This window comes from Phoca vitulina, unplaced genomic scaffold (genome assembly GCF_004348235.1).
Source record: "Phoca vitulina isolate PV1807 unplaced genomic scaffold, GSC_HSeal_1.0 scaffold7, whole genome shotgun sequence".
Classification (NCBI taxonomy): Eukaryota; Metazoa; Chordata; class Mammalia; order Carnivora; family Phocidae; genus Phoca; species Phoca vitulina.
In genome coordinates this window covers 14,807,794-14,831,873 of record NW_022589710.1, presented here as the reverse complement: position 1 = coordinate 14,831,873, position 24,080 = coordinate 14,807,794, and the positions used below count along the sequence as shown (strand labels likewise).

Genomic DNA, 24,080 nt, shown 5'->3' with positions numbered 1-24,080 from the left:
ATTATGAACTTAAAGCCCTATAGAGGCCATACAGATGAAATAAATGCAGGGAAATGAAGAATTCATGTCTATTCAATACAAGTACTATTCCTTGAGCTTCTTGTTGCCATATGAAAATGGGAGACTATATATTACAGTCTTCTACTTTTTCAAGAGAACCCAGAAATTCAGATTTTTGTTATGAACTCACCTTTTAAATGTTAGTAACCGGTTCTTAATTTTTTAAACAATGCACAAGTCAGTTTTGACCAACAGCCTGTCATCTAGTCTCAGCTTCTGATGTTAGAGTTTTAAACCTGAGACTGCCCTCCAGAATAAGTAACTTTCCAAGGTCACAAGATAATTACCATAAATTTAAATTCAATATTCCCATGTCTAAAAAATTTCAACCAAAATGGTTAAAGTAAAATGTGTTTGACCATATTTACTGAGTCCACAAAAATAAACATACTTCATAGCCTTTATTAAATAAGCACTTTATATGAGAGGTGAATGTGACATACTGATTAATAAATTATTATTATTTTTTAATTTAGTAACTTCACTAGTATAATTTGTGGGGGAAGGGTTGACAGGGGAGGGATGTGTCAGTAGGACATACCAGTATACAACTAATTCCATGGGGAGTTGAAAGTTTTATTATGACTTTTTATAATCATCATTCTTACTGGTTTTTATTTTCCCCTATGATGGAGCAGATTTCTAAGTAAAGTTTTTAACCAGTGTCTTTAAGAACAAATCGTACAGGGCACCTGGGTGGCTCAGTCATTACGCCTCTGCCTTCGGCTCAGGTCATGATCCCAGGGTCCTGGGATCGAGTCCCACATCGGGCTCCCTGCTCGGCAGGAAGCCTGCTTCTCCCTCTCCCAATCCCCCTGCTTGTGTTCCTGCTCTCTCTCTCTCTCTCTCTCTCTGTCAAATAAATAAAATCTTTAAAAAAAAAAAAAAAAAAAAGAATAAATCGTACAGGGTAAGTTAATCACTTCTCTGGGCTTATTTGCCAGGTAATATCAACTCTCTAGAACCTTAGCAAAGAAATAAAGTGAAGAGGAAGTCTCTGAAAGCAAAATAATATATGTTATTAAGCCCAGTTTTCACAGACTCTTATCACAGTCACCACCATCTACCTGGTCACCCAAGCTAGAAACCTGGTAAGTTATCCTCACTTTTCTATTTTCCTCTCCATGCTACATTCAATCAATCATTAAATCCAATGAATTCTATCTACAAAAGATCTGTCTAGTTTGTCCTTCCAATCATTTTAATAACCACCATCAGCTATTAGACCAAAGGTTTAAAAAGGTGGCTAGGGGGCCAAACTTCATCCACAGAACATTTTGTCTGACCTGTATGGTATTTCTTTTTAATCTGAATATTTGCCAGCATTCAAAATCAAGAGATTTCACATAAAATATCCAGATTTCCAACTTTTCTTGAAATATCAAAAGATCTGGCAAAACCAAGCTAAAGGTAAATAGTAGCTACATCCTTTGGAGAAAGCATACACACTCTGTTGGTTACAGTTCTCTTTACCTATGCTTCATTCATTTCATTTGAGTTTATATACCCTGATTTAGACCTTCACCATTTATTTCCTAAGCTAATGCAATAACTTCTTGATCAGACCTGCCTTTGGTCTTTACCTGTTAAATCCTTATTTGATAATATTGACAGACAGACTTTATAAATGAAACTTTTTCATTTTACTCCCTGCTTAAAATTCTTCAGTAGTGCCCCATTATCTACAAGATAGAGTTCAACTTCCTATTATAACATTAGAAGCTATTCTTGATTCAATCCCTGTATAATCTTCATTATCATCCTATATTCAGTCAAACTGAATTGCTTATAGTTCGCCAAAAAAATGGTCTCTCCTCCACCTAGAATGCCGATCCTTTCTTTGTCTGGCCAACTCCTCCTCTTCCTTCAAGGTAAGTATGATCTCCTCTGAGACACTTTCCCAGGCCCCTCTGCCCCATCATCTCTACCTACCACTTCCAGTCAGTCTTCTAGGGCATCAGCAGGCTGATCAGTCTATTAGTAGCATCCTATGGCTATTACAGCACTGTATTATAACTACTGCTTTTTTTTTGCCTGTGTCCTCCAACTACAGTAAGCTCCTTAAAGCAGCCACTGGTAAATTTCATCTTAAAAAGTAAAAAAGAAGATAAAAGTACTTCTTCAATTATTTATATGTTAGCAGTAGATGAGAAAAGGAAATAACATTTGTAAAAGGCCTTCTATGTAAAGCACTATAGCTAAGTCCTTGGCAATATCTCATTTACAATAAATGAGATAGGATTTAATAGGATTTACAATAAAAAGTGGACAGATTTTGGAATTTTAGCTATGGCTTGGTTAAATTTTGAGATATTAGTTGCTTTTGTAGGATTCTCACAATACACCATTTTGAGATCACAGCTGTCATTCAGATACTAATAAGATGTGCTTAAGATTCATTTTAGCTCATATTATTTCCAAGTTAATTCATTTAGCATAATTTTCCCTGATATGAAAAAAAGGGAAGAAAATAGAAAACAAAAATGCTGAAGATCAACAAAACTTAAGGAAAGGTTAAAAAAAAAAATCCTTCAGCGGCACCTGGGTGGCTCAGATGGTTAAGCGTCTGCCTTCAGCTTAGGTCATGATCCCAGGGTCCTGGGATCAAGCCCCACATCAGGCTCCTGACTCAGCGGAGAGTCTGCTTCTCCCTCTCCCTCTGCCTCTCCCCCTGCTCATGCTCTCACTCCCTCTAAATCTGTGTCTCAAATGAATAAATAAAATCTTTAAAAAAAAAATCCTTAACAATATCCATGCAACAAAACATTCATGTAAGAGAAATCGTACAGGCAAGATTTTATGGAAAGAGAAATATTATGTAACATTTGCATAGGGAGGATTCACTCAAACATCATTTTCAACTACTCCTATATTTAGAAAAATAGATAAAATTATTGCAAAAGATTTAAAAGGTCAACTTACCCTTTTTGTAAGAATTATAATTGATGAAAATGCAGAATTCATGAAATCACAAATGTCAATTTGAAATAAATATTTCAGAATCTGATACTCAGAAGCATCTTCTGTCAATTTATAAATAAAAATAAGTTAACAATGTGATGTAACTTTTGAATCTAATTTCTTCCTTAATTGCTGCATTAGAAAACAAGTAACTTTTTTTTCTTTTACCTTCTTGAGAAGACAAAAAGTAATCAGTTGAAACTGTTTCACTATTTGGGAGGGTATTTTCCACAGATCTGTCTATTTCTGCCTGAGTAGATCCTTCAGTACCTAGTGATGTTTTTGATTTTTCATCATTATTTTTAGAAGATGGAGTTTTGAAATGTACTTCTTTATGAATTCTCCCGGGTGACTCTATTTTAGAAGCCATATCTGCAAATAAAATTAGAAATGTTCATTTTTTTTTTAAGATTTATTTATTTATTTTAAAGAGAGAGAAAGAGCATGCGTGTGCACTGGGGGAAAGGCAGAGGGAGGGAATCTTCAAGCAGACTCCCTGCTGAGCGGGGAGTCCCGCACAGGGCTCCACATGGGGCACCATGCAGGGCTCAATCACAATCCATGAGATCATGACCTGAGCAGAAACCAAGAGTTGGACACTCAACCAAATGAACCACCCAGGCGCCCCTGGAGTTCGTTTAATACTTGCTTTGTTGTGGGCTTCCCTTTTGTTTTCTAGGCAGGCCATTCTTTGAATTTTTGTGGTCACTGTGACACGTTTTTATGGAAAGAATCCACTAAAACATAAATTGCAGCCTGCATTAGTTCCTACTGCTAATGTAATAAATTACCACACACTTAGTGACTTAAACAATACAAATATATTCTCTTAGAGTTCTGGAGATCAAAAGTCCCAAAACCAAGGTGTTGGCAAGGCTGTGTTCCTTCTGTAGGCTCTAGCAGAGAATCTATTTCCTTGCCTTTTCTGCCTTCTGGAGGCCACCTACATCCCTTAGCTCATGGCCCCTTCTTTCATTTTCAAAGATAGCACTGCAGCATCTTTTAACCTCTCCCTTACTCTGACCCTCTTTCCTTCCACCTTTAACAAACCTTGTGATTATAGTGGGCCCACTAGGATACTCTCTCCATCTGAGGCTGCTTAATTTAATCATATCTGCAGGTCCTTTTTGCCATGTCAAGTAACATAGTCACAGGGTCTCGGAATTAAGACATGAACATCTTTGAATGGTCATTATTCAGCCTACACAATGCCTTTCCTTTATTCTTTTACCAAGGAAGAATTTTTAAAGCTGTATACAATTCTATTCTCTACATTGCCTTTTTGTCCTAAAAACTATTTTAAAAAAACATAACTGTCAAAAACTCTGTTGTGCTATATAAGCTTATGACTAAGAGCAAGACATTAAATAGCTCTCTATAGGATTTCATTCCTCTTAGAAACATTTATTACCCAAGAAAGTGTAATATTTAAATGCCATTGCAAAAATATATATCCCTGCCATTCAAGAAAATTGGTAAGATAGATTATTCATACTTTATCTGTTAGATAACCAGAAAGAGTCAAAATGACCAATATTATTTACAGTATCTACAGCCTACCTTTTTTTTATAAAAAAGGATTTATTAAAAAACCAGTAAGACACTACAACATCATGACACTATAACACAGGGCTTTTAACACAAGACTTGCTTTACAATACTGAAGGGACATAAAACACAAATTGATTCAGAAGCATAGCAATTAAATAAAACAATGAAAGCAAATTTCTTTTAATGAGAACTCAGAATCAAACTTTAGAGGGACTCAACGTGATACTTCCATTCAGGGACTTGATACAAAAAATTGTTTGAACTGCTATGAGCAGGTGGCAAGAGCCACCTTCAAATGAATCTTCAGATTGGAAAACACTGTTTGACCACCTGTTGGGGATAAGTTGCAAACGGAATAATTTAGTATGATCAGTAGCTATTTCGATGATCACCTCACCTGGATACTTTCCCATAACAACTCTGCTGGTTGCTGTAATCACCATATCCACAGTAGTTGTTGTAAGCAGTGTAATCATATCCTACATAACCACCTATTCTATTTAATAGGTAGAACAAACTGCGCCAGTTACACAAAGAAAGGCAATATTAAAACTTACAGCAATCAATTTCCAAGTTCTGCAATCTAGTCCACTGGATTGTGCATATCTACAACACATATTTGCCAGTATGTACTATTAAATATAAAAGCCATTATCACTCAAACTTTTTTTTTTAAATTTTATCTGTTTATTTTAGAGAGAGAGCATGCAAGCATGAGAGGGGTAGGGGCAGAGAAAGAGGGAGAAGCAGACTCCCTGTTGAGTGCGAAGCCTGACATGGGGCTCAATCCTAGGACCCTGAGATCATGATCAAGCTGAAGTCAGACGCTGAGCCCACTGAGCCACCCAGGCACTGTCTCTCTCAAACTTTAAGTGAGATTGCTCCAAAGATGGAAGAACCACCCACTTCCAAAGAAACTGTATTAGCCGTTTGCACAGAAAGATACCCATAGGCTTAGGGTGTTTGAAACAAATTTGAAAATGACAAGGTACCAATCAAATGTCAGGTATTGTACTTTTCCCACTCTCTTCCAGTTTTGTTAATTTCAAAGTCAATCTTTGTTTCCCCCTTCATCCCATCTCCAGTATATTATTATATAACATATTATCCAGTAGGTATATTAGAAGAAACAATGAATAAATAGAAGCTTTTTAAATCCTAAAATCAGATACATCTTTTATATCAAGCGAAAATTTTGAATGATTGAGAGCAATCTTTATTGGCTAGTAATTATAAGATGTTTTATATTTTAAAGTACATTATTTACTAATTTATTAAAGTGTGTTGTGTAAAACAAATATAGATAATGTAAGTTCAAACTATATTCTTTTTTTTTTTTAAGATTTTATTTATTTATTTGACAGAGAGATAGAGAGCACAAGTAGGCAGAGTGGCAGGCAGAGGGAGAGGGAGAAGCAGGCTCCCCGCTGAGCAGGGAGCCAGACGTGGGCCTCGATCCCAGGACCCCAGGATCATGACCTGAGCTGAAGGCAGCCGCTTAACCGACTGAGCCACCCAGGCGTTCCTCAAACTATATTCTTAACATCATTATTTAAGTTATTTTAGCAATTAAGCAAAGATTGACAGCATTAAAATAACATTTTGTATGTTTATGTTGGCTCAGTACGTATTTTAAGTAGAATATAAAGGTAAAAAGCTTCAAGATATTCTCATTCAACTGTTAGTAAAATACATGCTTCCATGACTATACACAGGTATATGCTTATTTTCTCTTTCAGACCCAATAACAGCATAAAGTTGTGCTGAGAAATCAAATTAAAATCAATAGTAAACTATATTTTGGATTTCATTCCTATGCTATGAATGTGTCTGGCAAAGGCAAAATTATACATGTTTCCTTAATTTGATGATCTCATGAAATTCACATAATTCTTCAGTGAGTGCCATAAATTTCTGAGAAGGAACTCCAGATTTTATAAATCTTATCACTGCTTTTTTTACAGAAGTCATAAATCTATAGTGGCAGAGAAAAACTTTATATTATCCAACTGATAATATGATCATTAGGGAAAATATAAGGTTTATTTTGCATTTCAGTGTAACAAGGCTGATAGAGATTTAAATAAAATATTCCTGATTTTTCTGATTTTTTGCTACATATTAAATATTTAAATGATTTATACCTTTAAATGATAATATACCTGAGTTCAAATTTAGAATGAAAATATATATGCACATCTTTTGAGAACCTTCATTTAAAAAGGATTATCCATGGGGCATCTGGGTGGCTCAGTAGTTAAGCATCTGCCTTCGGCTCAGGTCATGATCCCAGGGTCCTGGGTTCAAGTCCCGCATAGGGCTCCCTGCTCAGCGGGAAGTCTGCTTCTCCCTTTCCCACTCCCCCCTGCTTGTGCTCCCTCTCTCACTGTGTCTCTCTCTGTCAAATAAATAAATAAAATCTTTAAAAAAATAAATAAATAAAATAAAAAGGATTATCCGGGGCATCTGATTTGGGCTCAGATCGTGATCTGGGGATCCTGGGATCCAGCCCCAAGATGGACTCTCTGCTCAGTGGGTTGTTTGCTCCTCCCTCTCTCTCTGCCCCTCTCCCCTGCTTGTGCTCTCTCTCTCTCTCAGATAAATAAATAAAATCCTAAAAAATAATAAAATAAAAAACAAAAATAAAAAGGATTATCCTTCCCCAAAATTAATTGAAAAAATTTTAATTTGAACCATGTCAAAATTTCCCACATTTGTATTATTGCATCATATATTCATGTGCATACCATATCAAATAGCCATTTATTTTAAGACAATTCAATTTTCAAACATAGTTTAAACTGATCATTTGATTGAATTAACTAATCAGAGTTAAAGGGAAAAAAAAAAAGTTTTAACCAGTCCTAGCCTGAAGTATAGTATTCAGGTAAACTGGGATTTACTTCTCAGTTACTTTTTAAGATAAGGATAGGAAAGTATCAGTGCAGTTCTGAAGAGCAGTATTAACGATTAGTAAGAGAATTATTCAGTGTCTAATTTTGCACTTTCAATTACAAATTTAACATAGCACTTTGATGCTGTCATTTATTTGGCATTGTTCAAAAGATGAAAGTCCCAAGTAAGCAAACACGTATCAGTAATTTAATAATGCCCCCTATGGACATCAAAGCTAAAAATGAGCAATCAGGGGGCCTGGGTGGCTCAGTTGGTTAAGCGTCTGCCTTCAGCTCAGGTCATGATCTCAGGGTCCTGGGATCAAGCCCCATGTTGGGCTCCCTGCTCAGCGGGGAGCTTGCTTCTTCCTCCCCCTCTGTCCCTTATTCCCAACTCGTGCTCTCTCTCTCTTTCACAAATAAATAAAATCCTTGATAAAATATCACTTAAACTGCATTTAAAATAAATACATATGTTAAGAAAAATTAATACTTCCTATAGTATTTTTATATTTAATTAATTAATTAAATTAATTTCAGGGTATTATTTTCACATGACTTAAACCTAAGCTTTAAGATTTACCTTAGATACAGATATGCCTTTCTTTTTTTTTTTTTTTTTAAGATTTTATTTATTTATTTGAGAGAGAGAATGAGAGAGAGAGAGCATGAGAGGGGGGAGGATCAGAGGGAGAAGCAGACTCCCTGCTGAGCAGGGAGCCCGATGCGGGACTCGATCCCAGGACTCCAGGATCATGACCTGAGCCGAAGGCAGTCGCTTAACCAACTGGCCACCCAGGCACCTCAGATATGCCTTTCTTACAATTGTTTATAAACAGAATTTTAAGTCAAATAAAATAATGAAGAACTTTTCATATTTAACTGTACTTGGGAAACTCATTATTTAAATAAGTTCAATTGGAGTCCTTTTGTAAAATAGTTACTAATATTGTAATAAAAATAATTGTTCCCTAATTTATCTGTTTTGTAAATACCTATATCAGTATATTAGTTTTTCTGTAAATCTGGTTATCTTGGGTCTCAGCCTTTCATAAATATGATTTAAGATCAGTAATTCATTTTTTTATGCACTCTTTCTGATTAAGGCAAATTTTCATTTGCTATTTCCTAAAAGATTTGCTGAAATTATCTGAAAATTTTGGCTGTTGTAGCTATTTCTCCAATAGCCAAAAAATAGGGCCTGTGGCTTTATCTGAATTTCTTTTAGTATTCCTTTTTAAAAACAAATTTTACATGACCCCAGGTCATTTTCCATTTAATTAATATCATAATATTTTGGAATAATATACTTTGTTTGTATAGAATGACGTATCGTTTTTAGAAACAGACTAATTTCTGAATATTTTCATGAAAGTCCCTCAAAACTAGTTATAATTGCATAAATGCCCTATTCTCATTTGACTGTTCTTGAAATTTCCATATTTAGAAATTCTCTTAGCATCACTATATGAAATAATAAATAAATTCTACGTAAGTGATATTCAGGCTCTCCTTGAGTTTCTATACATGCTCTAAATATTTTCATATGTCTATATTTTGAAACTTCTCTATTTCTGGACCTAATACTGTTTTGCTTTTTTTATTTTTATTTTTTTTTTAAGATTATTTATTTATTTATTTGAGAGAGAGAGAGAGAAAGAGAGAGAGAGAGAGCATGAGAGGGGGGAGGATCAGAGGGAGAAGCAGACTCCCTGCCAAGCAGGGAGCCCGATGTGGGACTCGATCCTGGGATTCCAGGATCCTGACCTGAGCTGAAGGCAGTCGCTTAACCAACTGAGCCACCCAGGCACCCTGTTTTGCTTTATTTTAGTCTCACTTATTCTTCCCAATTATTCTTATCTGCTTTTTCATAAATATTCCTTTAGGATCTAACAAGTGTAGAACAAAATAATTTCCTCTTTGCCTTTGGCAGTCTAGGTCTTTAATATTTTTAGTCATTAAAAAGCATCACACCTACACCTTTCTCATTTAAAAAAAGGGAAGAATCTAAGTATACATTCTGGTTAAGGATATTAATTAAGTAAAGAGTTCACATTTTGGAGAATATTAAGAAATGACATATAGTTCTTCTGGAAATTCAAGAAAATCAACCATTTCTGATGGAAATAAATGTGTTTTCTTCTGAGTTTGCAACACTGTTGATCTCTTCTTGTGAAAGGCTATCTGTCATTCTAGGGTTCAATCATTCCTGTATTATTGGCCAATATTTGCGGAGTTCCTAATCTGTCCATCAGAGAGACATCAGAATGGAGATGTGGGAAAGTCATGTTATATAATTCTTTACTTAAAATAGAATCCACAGGTTTTTAATCATAGGAATTACTAGATACCTAGACATCTAGATCTAGAAGTATCCTCTGATACTCTGCCCTCTTCCATCGCCTACTCTTGAGCTCCCAGAATTGAGAGAAAACCATTCAAATATAGTTATACTGGGAAGGTGTTAATGAGCTAAAAAGTTAATGTAAACGAGCAGAAAGAAATCCTCATTTACCAAAATAGAAAGTCAATGGACATCATCTAATATAAATCAAAGCAGAACAATATAAAGGTTTTATTTAGAAAATAGAGATAAATACTAAAAGAAATTTGCTTCAAAAAAAAAAAAAGAAAAGAAAGAAAGAAATTACTGTCCCTGGAACAAAGGTTAGAGTAGAGATGGACACAGGGAACAGAAATTGCTTTTGTTTAAAAAGAAAAATAGCCTTGGGGCACCTGGGTGGCTCAGTTGTTTGAGCATCTGCCTTTGGCTCAGGTCATGATCCCAGGGTCCTGGGATGGAGCCCCGCATCAGGCTCCCTGCTCAGCGGGAAGCCTGCTTCTCCCTCTCCCATTCCCCCTGCTTTGTTCCCTCTCTCACTGTGTCTCTCTGTGTCAAATAAATAAATAAATAAAATCTTTAAAAAAAAAAAAGAAAAAAATAGCCTTAGTACTATTTATATTTTTAAACCTGTTAACATATACTACTTCAATACAATTAAAAATATATTGTAAGCTACCTTAAGATCTTCTTGGAACAGCTACGTATCTCCAATCATTCTTTCTTCCTTAGTATTTTATTTTATAATATTAAGATCTAAGTCCCAGAGTAAACCAGAAATTAATAAAAGGGTAGTTGATAAGGTTGTTGTTAATTATTGAGTATATTGAGAAACATGGATTTCTGGACTTTTTTATCCGATTTGTACTGATAAAAATAAATTATGTCTAAAAAAGTAAATTATATTAGCGCTTGGGTGGCTCAGTCGGTTAAGTGTCTGCCTTCCACTCAGGTCATGATCCCAGGGTCCTGAGCTCCCTGCTCAGCAGAGAGCCTGCTTCTCCCTCTCCCTCTGCTGCTCCCCTGCTTGTGCACTCTCCCTCTCTCTCTGTCAAATAAATAAATAAATAAATAAATAAATAAATAAATAAAATAAAATTATAGATATTTTATACGAACCTGATGGACTGGATCTGCTTTTCAGCATCATAACTTCCATATTATCTGTGTGATAATTTTCAGCTGAAAATTCTTCTGTTTCATCATTTTCAATTACATTATTTTCATCCTGTATCTGTTTGGAAAATTGCAATTCTGTTTCCTTTGGAATGTCCTGGAAGTTCCAATTATATAAAAACTTTTTAAAATATGGTAAGGTATCAGAATCATCTGTTTTCTCTAGGACTCTTTCCTTTCCTACTTGCTCTTCAGTTTCCATAATTTCTATTGTTTTTATTTCTTGTTCCTTATCAGGGTCAAATTTACTTGTTGGAAGACGTTCATGTTTATCTCCTCCACTTCCTTCTTCACTTTTTCCATCATCTGATATAATTTTATCTTCATTGTTATATACAAAGCCTAGCATACCAAAACCAAAATCAAACCAACTTGGCTTGAGAATTGAGGTATCATTGACGATTGTGTCTTCTTTTTCTGTTAATATTTCTGTGCATGGAACTGTGGGTTCTTCCTCAGATGATAAGGAATTAGGAACATCTTGTAGTGGTGGATCGCTTTCTTTGGACAATAATTCAAGCCCTGTATACTCACCTCCAAAACCTAAATAACTTTTAAAACCACCCCCAAACCAACTAGTGGCTTCAGGACTGATAATGTTCTCTGACTCAGAACCTAGTTCAGACTGTTTCTTTGGCACTGAATTGAATTCCAATTCAGGTTCTTGCTTTTGTTCTGTTTGGGGTTCATCATTATTTAATTCCTCTAGGTCATTCTCCTCTTCTCCTGCTATTTTTCTACTTTGAAATGAACTTTCTTGTAGAGGTTCAAAAACTGATTCAAAAGCCTTTCCTTCAGCTAGTTCCCTTCCAAATCCAAACCATCCTTTCACTTCAGGCGAGGATGGTGGGATGTGATCCACTTCTGGAACATAATCCTCTTCCATACTTCCAGCTTCCACTGCTTCCCAGTCTTTTGATTCACTAGTACTTCTGACATCTTCAGGAGCTTCCGATACTGGAAACTGATCTTCAAACAAAGTACTTTCAGAAGTTGAATAAAATCCAGATTCTGTCTGAAAGTCACTTTCATATACACTAGATTTTTGGTCTTTATCTTCTTCATATGGACATATATTTTTGCCATCATCATTGTTTAATTCACTGTCTTCATTTTCAAATGCGTAACTTACTCCAAGAAGACAAAGAAAATCAGATTCCTACAAGAGAAAAATTGATTGACATAAATATACTAAAATTCCTTGTTTCTCCCTAAATCACTTAAAATAGATGACTATGCAGCACAACAAAAACTAAAATCAGATCTCCTAATCTCAAACATTTATATCACAACTGACTCAGGGTCAATGATATAAATCTAAATGAAAAATCAAGGTTTTGAGTATATTCTGGAAATAAACTCTTGATGAAAAGGCATACAGGACCACAAAATCTTGCTTCTTTTAAGAGTACACTAACCAGACACATGCAGCTGTGTGGTGATTTGAGAGGGGAGTTTCACAGCACATGGTGACAGCTCAGACAGCCCAGAGATTCTAAAGCATGAAGGCCTTGTTAAAAGTTGCCTGGGTGGCTCAGTCGTTGGGCGGCTGCCTTCGGCTCAGGTCATGATCTCGGGGTCCTGGGATTGAGCCCCGCATAGGCCCCGCATCTGGCTCCCTGCTCATCGGGAAGCCTGCTTCTCCCTCTCCCACTCCCCCTGCTTGTGTTCCCTCCCTCACTGTGTCTATCTCTGTCAAATAAATAAAATCTTTAAAAAAAAAAAAAGTTGCACTACAACATTTAGACTTCTTTTATTGAACACTGTATGTGGCCAATTGTGGTGGGGAATCCTCTTGTTCATCTCACAGAACAACCAGATCATCAAGAAGAAAAATGGTGAAGTTAATATTTTTTTAAATTTTATTTTAAGTAGGCTTCACACCCAATGTAGGGCTTGAACTCACGATCTGGAGATCAAGAGTTGCATGCTCTACCAACTGAGCCAGCCAGGTGCCCCAAACTTATTATTTTTTAATCTGAAGGTATGAAACAGTGAGATGTGCTGCTCTTTGGATATGATCATTATGAAATGAGAATAAAGTTCTCATTGAGAATTTTTAAAAAGTAAACTTCAAAATTGAAATTTTACAATGTTTTAGGCACTGCAGTATAGTATGTGATTGGGAACAGACTCTGGAGCCAACTGTCTGGGTTTAAATCCTGACCCTGCCATTTACTAGCTCTGTGAACTTGGTGAATTATATGACCTTTCTATGCCTCAATCTCCTCATCCGTAAAATGAGGATAATGACAGTACCTATCTTATAGGGGTGTTGTGTTGTGAGGATTAAATGAACGAAGTGCTTAGAATAGTAACTGTCTGTAGTAAACACTAGCCTAACCTGGCCCAAGTTACACTACCCTAGATAAGCCAGTAAAGTAAGGGTAAAAAGACCCAACACCTTGTCTCTATTCAAGGCAACTCTGAAAGGCCATCCCAGGTTCAGAGTTCCTTATGGAATCAACTGAGACCTTTGTTGCAACTGCATCACAGTTCAATTTCTCTGCGCAATCCTGCTTTTTCTTTTGGTCTCTCACAAGTGTTATTCCTAAGAGTATTACACCCCAGTAAACTTCTTGGGTGTAAAGGTCTACTTCAGAGTCTATTTCCCAGGGAACTTGACCTAAGAATGTAGGGCTTCTGTATGCTTACTATATGCTATACACTGTGCTAGGTGCTGAAATTCTACAGTCAACAAAAGGAAAAAAGTAATTATGAATTGTGGTAAGTGCTATGGAGGAAATAAAAAGGAATCTGTGATTAAGATGCAGTAATTCCACAAAGATCATCATGGAAGGCTTTTCTGAGGCACTTATGTTTACATGGCGATGTAAAGAATAAGAAGGAACTAGCTAAGTGAAGAACCTGGGGAAAGCATTTGAACCAGAAGGAGCAGCCTGTTTAGGTCTCTGGGCTGGGAAAGTGTTTGGTATGTTCTAAGAACAGTCAATAGGCGAGTGTGGCCAGGAGCATAGTGAGTGAGGGGAGAGAAGTGTCAGGGTCATTGGGATGGGGGTGGAGGACAGGAGCAGATCATGTAGAGCCAGAGTAGGTTGATTCTAGGTTCAATGGAAAGTCATTAACAGGCTTTAAACCAAAGGAATGACCTCTGATTTTTTTTTGTTTTGTTTTGTTCTTATGAGATCCATTGCTGTTTGGAGAATGAATTGGAAGAGGACAACAGTAGAGGCAAGGAGACCAATATTGCAGTATTCTTATCAAGAGATGATGAGGCCTTGGATTAGGGCTATAGGGAGAGTGAAAATGACAAGAAGACAATATAGTCCATATATATATTGGAGATAAAACTGACAGGACCAGTAATTATACATTAAATTGACTGTTAATCCCAGAATTTATGATGGGAAAGAGCCAGATAATAGACAGTTTTCTTGACTACGCTAACTCACTTCACATTGACCTTATTTAAGGTAAGTTGCCTTTACCTGGAATCTGAATTAAATGGGCTAATCAAACTTACATATTGAAAAGTCACTTTCTGATTCCTTTTCTCATTATCAAGCCCAACATTATCAAACCCAACATTATCAAGCTCATTTAAAACTCAACAGAAAAAAGAAATTGTACAGTTATGAGACCTAGAGAGAGTGATGAGAAATAAATTTTGTCCCAGTGGGATAATAACATTAGTAATAATATCTAATACTTATATAGCACTTACTAAGTGCTGTTCTATATACTTTACATATGTTCATCTTTCCCCAATAAGTTTAAAAAGTAGCACTATATTATAATCATCATCCTCATTTTACAGATTAGAAAATTAAGGCATACAAGGCCACAGTCAGGCTTTGAACTCAGTCCAGAATCCATGATGCTCTTAACCACTTCACTCTACTATCTGTCTGTAAATTTTTCAGAAAGCAGTATGCCTGTCATCAATTCCGTCTTACCTAATTTTATTCACATACTCAAACTATTCCTAGAGTGAGTTCTCAGACCAACTATTTTATGTATTCACTATACAAGATACTTGACCAATGGACACTTATACTACAGAAAACTGCTTTAGCCAAGAAATTTTAAATTCAATTAACAACAGAAATGTTATTAATACTCACTTTAGTTGATATCTGAACTTCCTCAGATATGAACACCTCTTCAATCTGGACTGCATCTCTGGGAAAATATCCAAAGTCCTTTCCTTTCTACCAAAATGAAGAATAAAGATTAGCAAGGAAGAGTGATCAAAGCTATAATAACCATTGAGCCTAATTTTGCCCCCATGTCCTTGGCTTTCATCTATCTCAAATCACAAACATTAATTGCCTTTCATTTGCCATCAAGTGAGTGAAATCATATTCCTTTTTTTTTTTTTTAAGATTTCATTTATTTATTTCACAGAGAGATAGAAGAGCACAAGCAGAGGGTGAGGGAGAAGCAGGCTCTGCACTTAGCAGGGAGCCTGATGCAGGACTCGATCCCAGGACCCTGAGATCATGACCTGAGCAGAAGGCAGACGCTTAACCATCTGAGCCACCCAGGCGCCCCATATTCCTTTTTTTTTAAGATCTTATTTTTAAGTAATCTCTACACCCAATGTGGGGCTCAAACTTAGAATCCCCAAGATCAAGAGTCACACATTCTACCAACTAAGCCGGCAAGATACCCCTATTATTCAAAAGAATAGTATTAATTTGAGGGAACAAAGAGCCAAGTTGTAAAAGGCCACTTTTTCAGTCTTCTGAGGGAAAACCACCCCATGCACCGATTTTCTTCCTTTTTATGTTTGTCAATGACCTTCCTTACTGAGATGGACCCCAGACTTATACTGTCAACCTGTAATATCAAAAGGCAAAGGAATGGTGACAGTAGCCATCTAGATGGAGCTGTGACATATTCAACATTTTCAGGATGTCAAAATCAAGTAAGAGATTTAAACTCTGAAGGGCCAAGATGGATTCATCAGAACAGCAAAGATCTATGCGTCCTCCTGGGAGCATTTGGTTCCCTTCAACTTTTCTGGGGCTACCTTGGTAATAGGGATCTTCTTAATCCAGTTTAAGTACATAGAAGATGTCCCCCAAGAGTGAAGGTTTCACCACTCTCAGCCCATTTCCTATCCCTAGCAAAGTTTAAAGACCGTTTTTTGGTCCTTTGATCCAGCACCATTACACCTCAACTGTGATTCTTCCAGCTCTGTAGTTGCTGCAGCTACTTGGAAACTGATAGTCTGTGGGTGAACTCTGCAGTGTGGTTTCTTAAACAGCTGCCTGCCTGGACTAAAACACCTAATGCAAGGAACTCAGTATGCTTGAAACTTCACCCTGGCTCCACACAGTACACGCTGCTTTTGCGTGGAACTATCATTTTCACACATAGAAAACAAGAAAGAATGCTTTCATTTCCTCTTACGATCCCTACCGTGTCACTTTTCTTACAGCTGCATTGGTTGCCTCTAATTTGTTCAAAGACATCCACTGGCATGTGTAAGAGACCATAAGCAGTAAGGAATCTTGGGAACTGCAAAAGCCAAATAATTCCGGCCATTGACAGTCAGGGGTTCAGTCATACAGCCCCTAATGCTAAAAAGCAGGATCCAAACAGAACCTGTTCCTTTGAATAGTGATCACAGGGGTTACACAACAGAAAAATCTGTTGCATGTTCAATATGGAAATGATGTATGCATCAGGTTGGTCACGCTTGTTCAGCTTGGAAGTAAAATTGTTTATAGCATCTTTTCATTATAAAGCATAACGATACCATCAAAGATACAAATGTGTTTCCAGTTGAAAACATTAATCATGTTTTCCTGTTATGTATTTAGAGAGATAACTCAGGCTTCTAGGAATTTCAGTGTAATAGGACTTTGGGCAAAATAAAAGGCTCTCCCAATTGTTGTCATTGTTGTTTTTCATGAAAAATTCATATACCTTGATTCTCTAGGCTACTCATCTCTCTGGATCTCTTCAATAAGAACTCCATCCTTGGGGCACCTGGTGGCTCAGTCGGTTAAGCATCTGCCTTTGGCTCAGGTCATGATCTCGGGGTCCTGGGATCGAACCCCACATCAGGCTCCCTGCTCCACGGAGAGTCTGTTTCTCTCTCTCCCTCTGCACTCTCCCCCACCCCCACCCGTGCTTTCTCTCTCTCTCTTTCAAATAAATAAATAAAATCTTTAAAAAACCAAGCCATCCTTTATTTGCTCAGAAAGACATGTCTTTTAATCTGATTAACTAAAACTTCCCAGTCTCTCTTAAACTAAGCCATTGACAGCACCATGGGATCACTGGTGTTGCCTAGACATCCCATAATCTCCACCTCTAAATTTTATTCTCCAAGTAAATATAAAACTTAACTTCAAAAACTATGCATGCTATGTAAAAATAATTTCAAGGCACTCTTAGTTCTCTATCCCAACCAGAATGTCTTCCGAAAATATTACTTTTATAGAAATTCTGGAACCGGGGTGCCTGGGTGGCTCAGTCGTTAAGCATCTGCCTTTGGCTCATGTCATGATCCCAGGGTCCTGGGATCAAGCCCCGCATCAGGCTCCCTGCTCAGCGGGAGGCCTGCTTCTCCCTCTCCCATTCCCCCTGCTTGTATTCCCTGAACCGAGACTGAACATGACCATTTTTTATTTGTTTAAATATGTTAAGGGTGGGGTGCATGGGTGGCTCAGTTGGTTAAGCATCTGACTCTTGATTTTGGCTCAGGTCCTGATCTCAGGGTCATGAGGTCAAACCCCATGTGGGGCTCCACACTCAGCGGGGAATCTACTTGAGGTTCTTTCCCTCTGCCCCTCCCCCAACTCATGCACATGCTCTCTCTCTCTCTCTCTCATTCTCTCAAATAAATATTTTTTTAAAAATATGTTAAGGGTTTTAAATATATATTACATATATACTATATATGTAAAGTGCTTTAAAATTATTAAAGTTCCTTTAGAAATGAAAACCAGGTATTCTTTTCTTTTTATTTATTTTAAGATTTTATTTATTTGACAGAGAGAGACACAGCAAGAGAGGAAACACAAGCAGGGGAGTGGGAGAAGGAGAAGCAGGCTTCCAATGGAGCAGGGAGCCTGATGCGGGGCTCGATTCCAGGACTCTGGGATCATGACCTGAGCCCAAGGCAGACGCTTAACGACTGAGCCACCCAGGCACCCCAAAAACCAGGTATTCTGTACAAGCTAGTCATTTATTCTACATTCAGTTTTGTTTTTTTTTTTTACATTCAGTTTTTAAAACTAGATACTTACACTTCCTGCCCACAAATCTTCCCTTTCTCCTGCAAGTTTAACATAAACAGATATCTCTTCTCCCTTAGTGAAGTTCAGGTATCGGCAGTCAGGTCCTCTGTAATCTCTCACGGCTAAGACTCTGCTTATTAAAGCTATGTAAACATGTGAGAAAAACACACAATTTAAATTAAAATGTTATTTCTCCCCCTCCCATCTTGCCCTCCTCCAGTCTACCCTATGTATTTCCAAATGCTAATTTCTTCATATTATTTATCACCTCAAAAACCTACATAGACTTCCCACTGCACACAGAATCAATTCTAAGTTCTTTGGCTTGGTATCCAAGGCTATTCATAACCTGATCCTCTTCCTTATTTAAAATGATTTCCTCTTATTCCTTTACAGTCAAGTTCATCTATCCATTGTCCCTGGAATATGTCATTATCATTCTTGTCAGGAAGGAAAGGTGAAGATAATTTGTTTTCTTCCTAGCACCTACTACAGTAGTCCCCCTTATCTGTGGGGGATATGATCCAAGACCCCTAGTGGGTGTCTGAAACCACAGAGAGTACTGAACCCTATATACACTATGTTTTTTGCCTATGTATACATACATATAATAAAGTTTAATTTATAAATTAGGCACAGTAAGAGTCAACAACAATAACAGTAAAATTGAACAATTATAACAATGTATTGTAATAAAAGTTATGTGACCAATCTCTCTTTCTCAAAATATCTTATTCTTCTTACAATGACGTAAGATGATAAAATGCCTCCCTAATGAGCTGAAGTGAGGTACACAAGGTAAGCACTGTGACATAGAGTTGGGCTACTATTGACCTTCTGATTGCATGTCAGAAGAGGGATCATCTGCTTTTGGACCATGGTTGACCCCAGGTAACTAGAACCATGGAAAGTGACCCATGGATAATGGGGATTTTTGTATATTCCAGGCATTATGATAACTCTTTCATATCTTTATTTTATTAAATCCCCCAAACAGACCTATAAGGTCAATAATCTTATAACAGTCTAACAAATGAGCCTTTAACTAAGTCTTAGAGAGTTGGTCACACACCTGATAAATGGTGGAGCCAGATTTGCACTGAGATTATTTTTACTGCAATATCTGCCTTCCATATTCTGAGATTTTTCTTTCTGTTCTTTCCTAAGCCTAGAAACCCTTCAGTCTCTCTTTGTGATGAGCTCATATCCTACTTCTTCTATGAGACATCCCAAATTGGTCCAGCCTGTTCTGCCCCTTTTCTGAACTTCAATATTATCTATTATCCTTATGTTGTATTGCTATTTACTTTTTCATGTTGACCTAATTCCTGGAGGTCAAGAAACTTAACTGACATTTCATTTTGTTCCTCTTAAATCACACTCCTACCCCTCCAGACTCAGCACATAATAGGCCCTCAATAACTATGATCATAACTATATACACTAAATTTAGCCCTTCAATACATAAAGTAATATACATACCATATTACCTATTATAATTATACTAACATGTAAAACATTTTGATTAAGTCATATGATTAAAGTTAAAATAACATTATAAATCACTATAAATTTGAATGTTCCCTTTCCATGTTTCATGTCTGGCCCTAAGGAAACTAAAATGAGGTTGTAAAGAGGGAAAGAAAGATTATTACTATTATAAAACATCATCTAGTAAATCTCTATATATCAAATTACATATCCAAATGATTAAGGAAAATGTTTACTCAAAAAAACTTACTTATAAATTATTACTTTCCCACTAATAATATTTTGCATTTTTAATTTACATGTTGCAAATCAGAAATAATTCTCACATACTGAAGAGATAGAACATATTTGAAACAGATGTAATATATTGTGATACTATTCATCTTGCACCATAATGCTAATAACAGAAAATACTTCTTAAGCAATAAAATGAAAATTAGTTTTTCTTTGTAGAAGATAGGAGAAAGTTAATATTCAAGTATATAAATAAAATTATGTACTCTTAACACTGATTTCATTATTTTTACATGATAAATGAACATGGAAATGATTAATGTTTGATAAAGCTTAGACAATAAATCATGGTGATAAGAAATAAACGCATTTTTAGAAAACTTGTGAGAATCAGAAAGTTCTGATTGAGAAATAGAAACTAAAAAATAGGGGCGCCTGGGTGGCTCAGTCGTTAAGCGTCTGCCTTCAGCTCAGGTCACGATCCCAGTGTCCTGGGATCGAGTCCTGCATCGGGCTCCCTGCCCCGCTGGAAGCCTGCTTCTCTCTCTCCCACTCCCCCTGCTTGTGTTCCTGCTCTCGCTGTGTCTCTCTCTCTGTCAAATAAATAAATAAAATCTTAAAAAAAAAAAAAAAAGAAACTAAAAAATGTAAGAGCTTCATAAATAAAGAACTATCAAATGGCTTGAAATCTTTTTAATACAAATCAATACAAATCAATTTAGCTACCTTAAAAAACAATAAAAGCGCTGATTTGTTTTTTGAGGCCTGGATTAATACCTTCATCATTTCTGATATATTTATATATCAGGCTGATCTTTGCCCCTTGATACACTTACATTAAAAATTATTACAAAATGCTTTGCTTCTAGCACTTTCTTTTTATAGGTAAGTGTATTTTATAATGGCAAATATTTCTCAATGACATTACTGCTCACTTCTATCCTACATGTCCACAATAACATATTATGTCATTTCAGAACCTTAGTTTAAGAGGAAAAGAAGGAAAAAAAGAAAAGCAAACTTACTTTCACACTCCAAGTCACCACATTTTTTAAAATCTGCCAGCAGTTTTGTGCCCTCCAGACACTTTATCAGAGAAATTACCAAAAGGAAGATTCTGTGAACTCCAAGCTCCGCCATGCTAAAACAAGCAGGAATCCCAAACAAGGTTTAAGCCAATTGTTTAGGCCGTAGATATGTCAGCCAAAACAAGAGATATCCCACTCTCTCCACTAAATTTAAGAGAAAAGGTTTGTTTTTCTGAATCCCTTGACAATTACATTTTTCAACTGGTGTTTAGGCTTAACTTGAGGGACAAGTGCTCTCTGTTCGCAATCTGCAGTGTCAGGTATCCAGATAATACATAAGGGTTTAATAATTAACAGAGATTTTTAGTTGGACTCATGGCTTATAAAGTTGACCCATGTAAAACAGTCTCACTTAAAGGTACCTTGCACTCAACAGAACAGTTCTTAAACAGGCCTCTATAAAAAGGTAGCTCATCTCTTTATGTTAAAGTCTTTAAATCAGTCAATAAATACAGGGTATTTGCTGCATGCAAATAACAGTCTCAATGGAGAAAGTATATAGTTATATGTAGAAGCAGTAATAATTTATATTAAAACCATGGCTTTGAAATATGATGAAAGTTATTTTTAAAAAAATCCCACTTTCATATTTCAAAAACCTTCAGTGTTACTATGAAACTGAAACTTGTATTTAGTTAAGAATAATAGTTCAAAGTGGTAAGTACTTCTTATGTTCCAGGTATTGTCTTAAACAATTATGTGATTTAACTCTCACATCAACTGTCTAAGGTAGGTAATATTTTGCTTATGAGGAAACTGAGGTACTATTAAGCTAGCTAGATATTACCTGATGTTATTGCTGCTTAAAAGGGATCAAAGCCCTATATCGGGACTTTCTATGTAAAACGCTAGATCTCGGTAGATTTGGGGAAACCAGAGTTGTCTTATTTCAACCTTGAGAAAGTATTTTTCTAACTCCTTCTTCGCTGTACCCCTTCCCTATATTTGGGCGTGCCACCGAGTGCATGGCTTGCAGAATACAGCAGTTGTATGACACCACGCTCCCCTCTAGTTGTCTGACATAAACAAAGCAAATATCCAGCACCTGAGCAAGCTAAAGTGAAGGACTTTTGCTTTCAGGATCCTAAAAACAACAACAACAACAAAAAAATGGTGTGTTTATTTGTTTTCCAAAAACAATAGTAAGAAGCCCCCTCTCAGATCAAAGATTTTTACATCTTTAGAAAGAATCTGATAGAACATGAATTTGAGGATCATTTGGCTGGCAATCAGATCACTGTACAGTTGTTCACATGCACACTCAAAAAGCTTTAGATTAGTTTCTTGGGGCGCCTGGGTGGCTCAGTCGGTTAAGCGTCTGCCTTTGCCTTGGGTCATGGTCCCAGGGTCCTGGGATCGAGCCCCACATGGGGCTCCCTGCTCAGCTGGGAGCCTGCTTCTCCCTCTCCTTCTGCCTCTCCCCACTGCTTGTGCTCTCTCTCTCTCTCAAATAAATAAATAAAATAGTAAAAAAAAAAAAAAAGATTAGTTTCTTGAACACTTTTACAAGTCTATAAGCTATGTTGTCAAAGACATTTAAAGGATTAACTCTTCAGCTTCAAAATTTGGTGCACAATTATTTGCATAATCTATAATATCAAATCAAGAATATTTAATAATTAAATGTTCTTTTTCCTTTTTTGTATTCAATATTAAAGACATTACAGTTAAATTCTGAACTAATTATTTGAATTTTGTTTTTTTTTAAGATTTCTTTTTTTAAGCAATCTCTACACCCAACGTGGGACTCAAACTCACAACCCCAACATCAAGACTCGCATGCTCTACCAACTGAGCCAGCCAGGTGCCCCAATTTTGTTTTAAGTTAAGAACACAGCTAAATTTAAATTTGTCTGTTGATTGGACTTAAGGAAATTTGAGTCAAGAAAAATAGGAGAGGGCCCTTGGGTGGCTCAGTCAGTTAAGCATCTGTCTGCCTTTGACCCAGGTCATGGTCCTGGGGTCCTGGAATCAAGTCCTGCATCAGGCTCCCTGCTCAGTGGGGAAGTCTGCTTCTCCCTCTGCGCCACCTCCCCCACTTGTGTGATCGCTCTCTCTCTCCCTCTCTCTCACAAAAATAAATAAATAAAACCTAAATTAAAGAAAAAAAAAGAAAAACAGGAGAAAAATTTTTGCCTAAGATACCAGCCTGGAGATTTTCTTCTACTAGAAATGTTCCCACTTTCTTGTTACTTAATGCACTCAGATTATTTCACTTTATTTTCAGATCATCACTTAAATATAATTTAACAAGATATCTGAAATGTGATAGTATAATGTTAACCTTCTCTAATAGACCCAGGTGAAGAGGTGGTATGTGAAAGGGGTAAGAGCATTTGGTTTAAAGAAATCAAAGCATCAATTTCACTATAAAGATAGCCCTATTAAGCTAATTAGATATTATCTAATTGCTGATGCATTTTGCAGGTCAACTGTTGTGTCAATATTAAAATATACTGCTGCTGGGGCACCTGGGTGGCTCAGTCGTTAAGCGTCTGCCTTCGGCTCAGGTCATGATCCCAGGGTCCTGGGATCGAGTCCCACATCGGGCTCCCTGCTCGGCAGGAAGCCTGCTTCTCCCTCTCCCACTCCCCCTGCTTGTGTTCCTGCTCTCGCTATGTCTGTCTCTGTCAAATAAATAAATAAAATCTTTAAAAAAAATAAATAAATAAATAAAATAAAATATACTGCTGCTGAGGAAGATTTAATGGTAACAGTCAGGAATACTGATTTGGAAGAACTATGGCATTCTTCAGAAACTGTATATACAAGAAGTAAGAGTACTTCCTGCATAAAGCTAAAGAATGAATCATCAAAGCCACACATGTTCAGTATCTTAGAGATAATGTCACAGAGCAACCCTTTCCATGACAATATGAAGACATAATCATGAATGCTATACTTCTACTGCTTGATGGTATTATTTCTGATACTATACAGTACTACCTTGTCTCTTAGTACATCAGATTTCCTAAAGTAGGAACATATTTCTTTCACCTAGCTACCTGTTACTCTGGAAATTTATTAGATAGAGAAATTTGATCAGAAGTACATGGGAGAAGCTGAA

At 36.6% G+C, this 24,080-nt stretch overlaps 1 protein-coding gene across 1 annotated transcript in view; it reads right to left on the bottom strand.

Annotated features, from left to right (window-relative positions):
- Nucleotides 1–21,065, bottom strand: part of MIA2 (MIA SH3 domain ER export factor 2) — a 97,196-nt gene extending 76,131 nt beyond the window's left edge. Inside the window, exons 1-6 of the mRNA XM_032404993.1 lie at nucleotides 20,951–21,065; nucleotides 18,210–18,343; nucleotides 15,069–15,155; nucleotides 10,927–12,142; nucleotides 3,190–3,393; nucleotides 2,983–3,083 (exon numbers count right to left, since the gene is read on the bottom strand). Coding sequence (XP_032260884.1) covers nucleotides 2,983–3,083; nucleotides 3,190–3,393; nucleotides 10,927–12,142; nucleotides 15,069–15,155; nucleotides 18,210–18,343; nucleotides 20,951–21,065 — 1,857 coding nt within the window. The remainder of the gene's footprint in view (nucleotides 1–2,982; nucleotides 3,084–3,189; nucleotides 3,394–10,926; nucleotides 12,143–15,068; nucleotides 15,156–18,209; nucleotides 18,344–20,950) is intronic.
- Nucleotides 21,066–24,080: the final 3,015 nt, after the last annotated feature.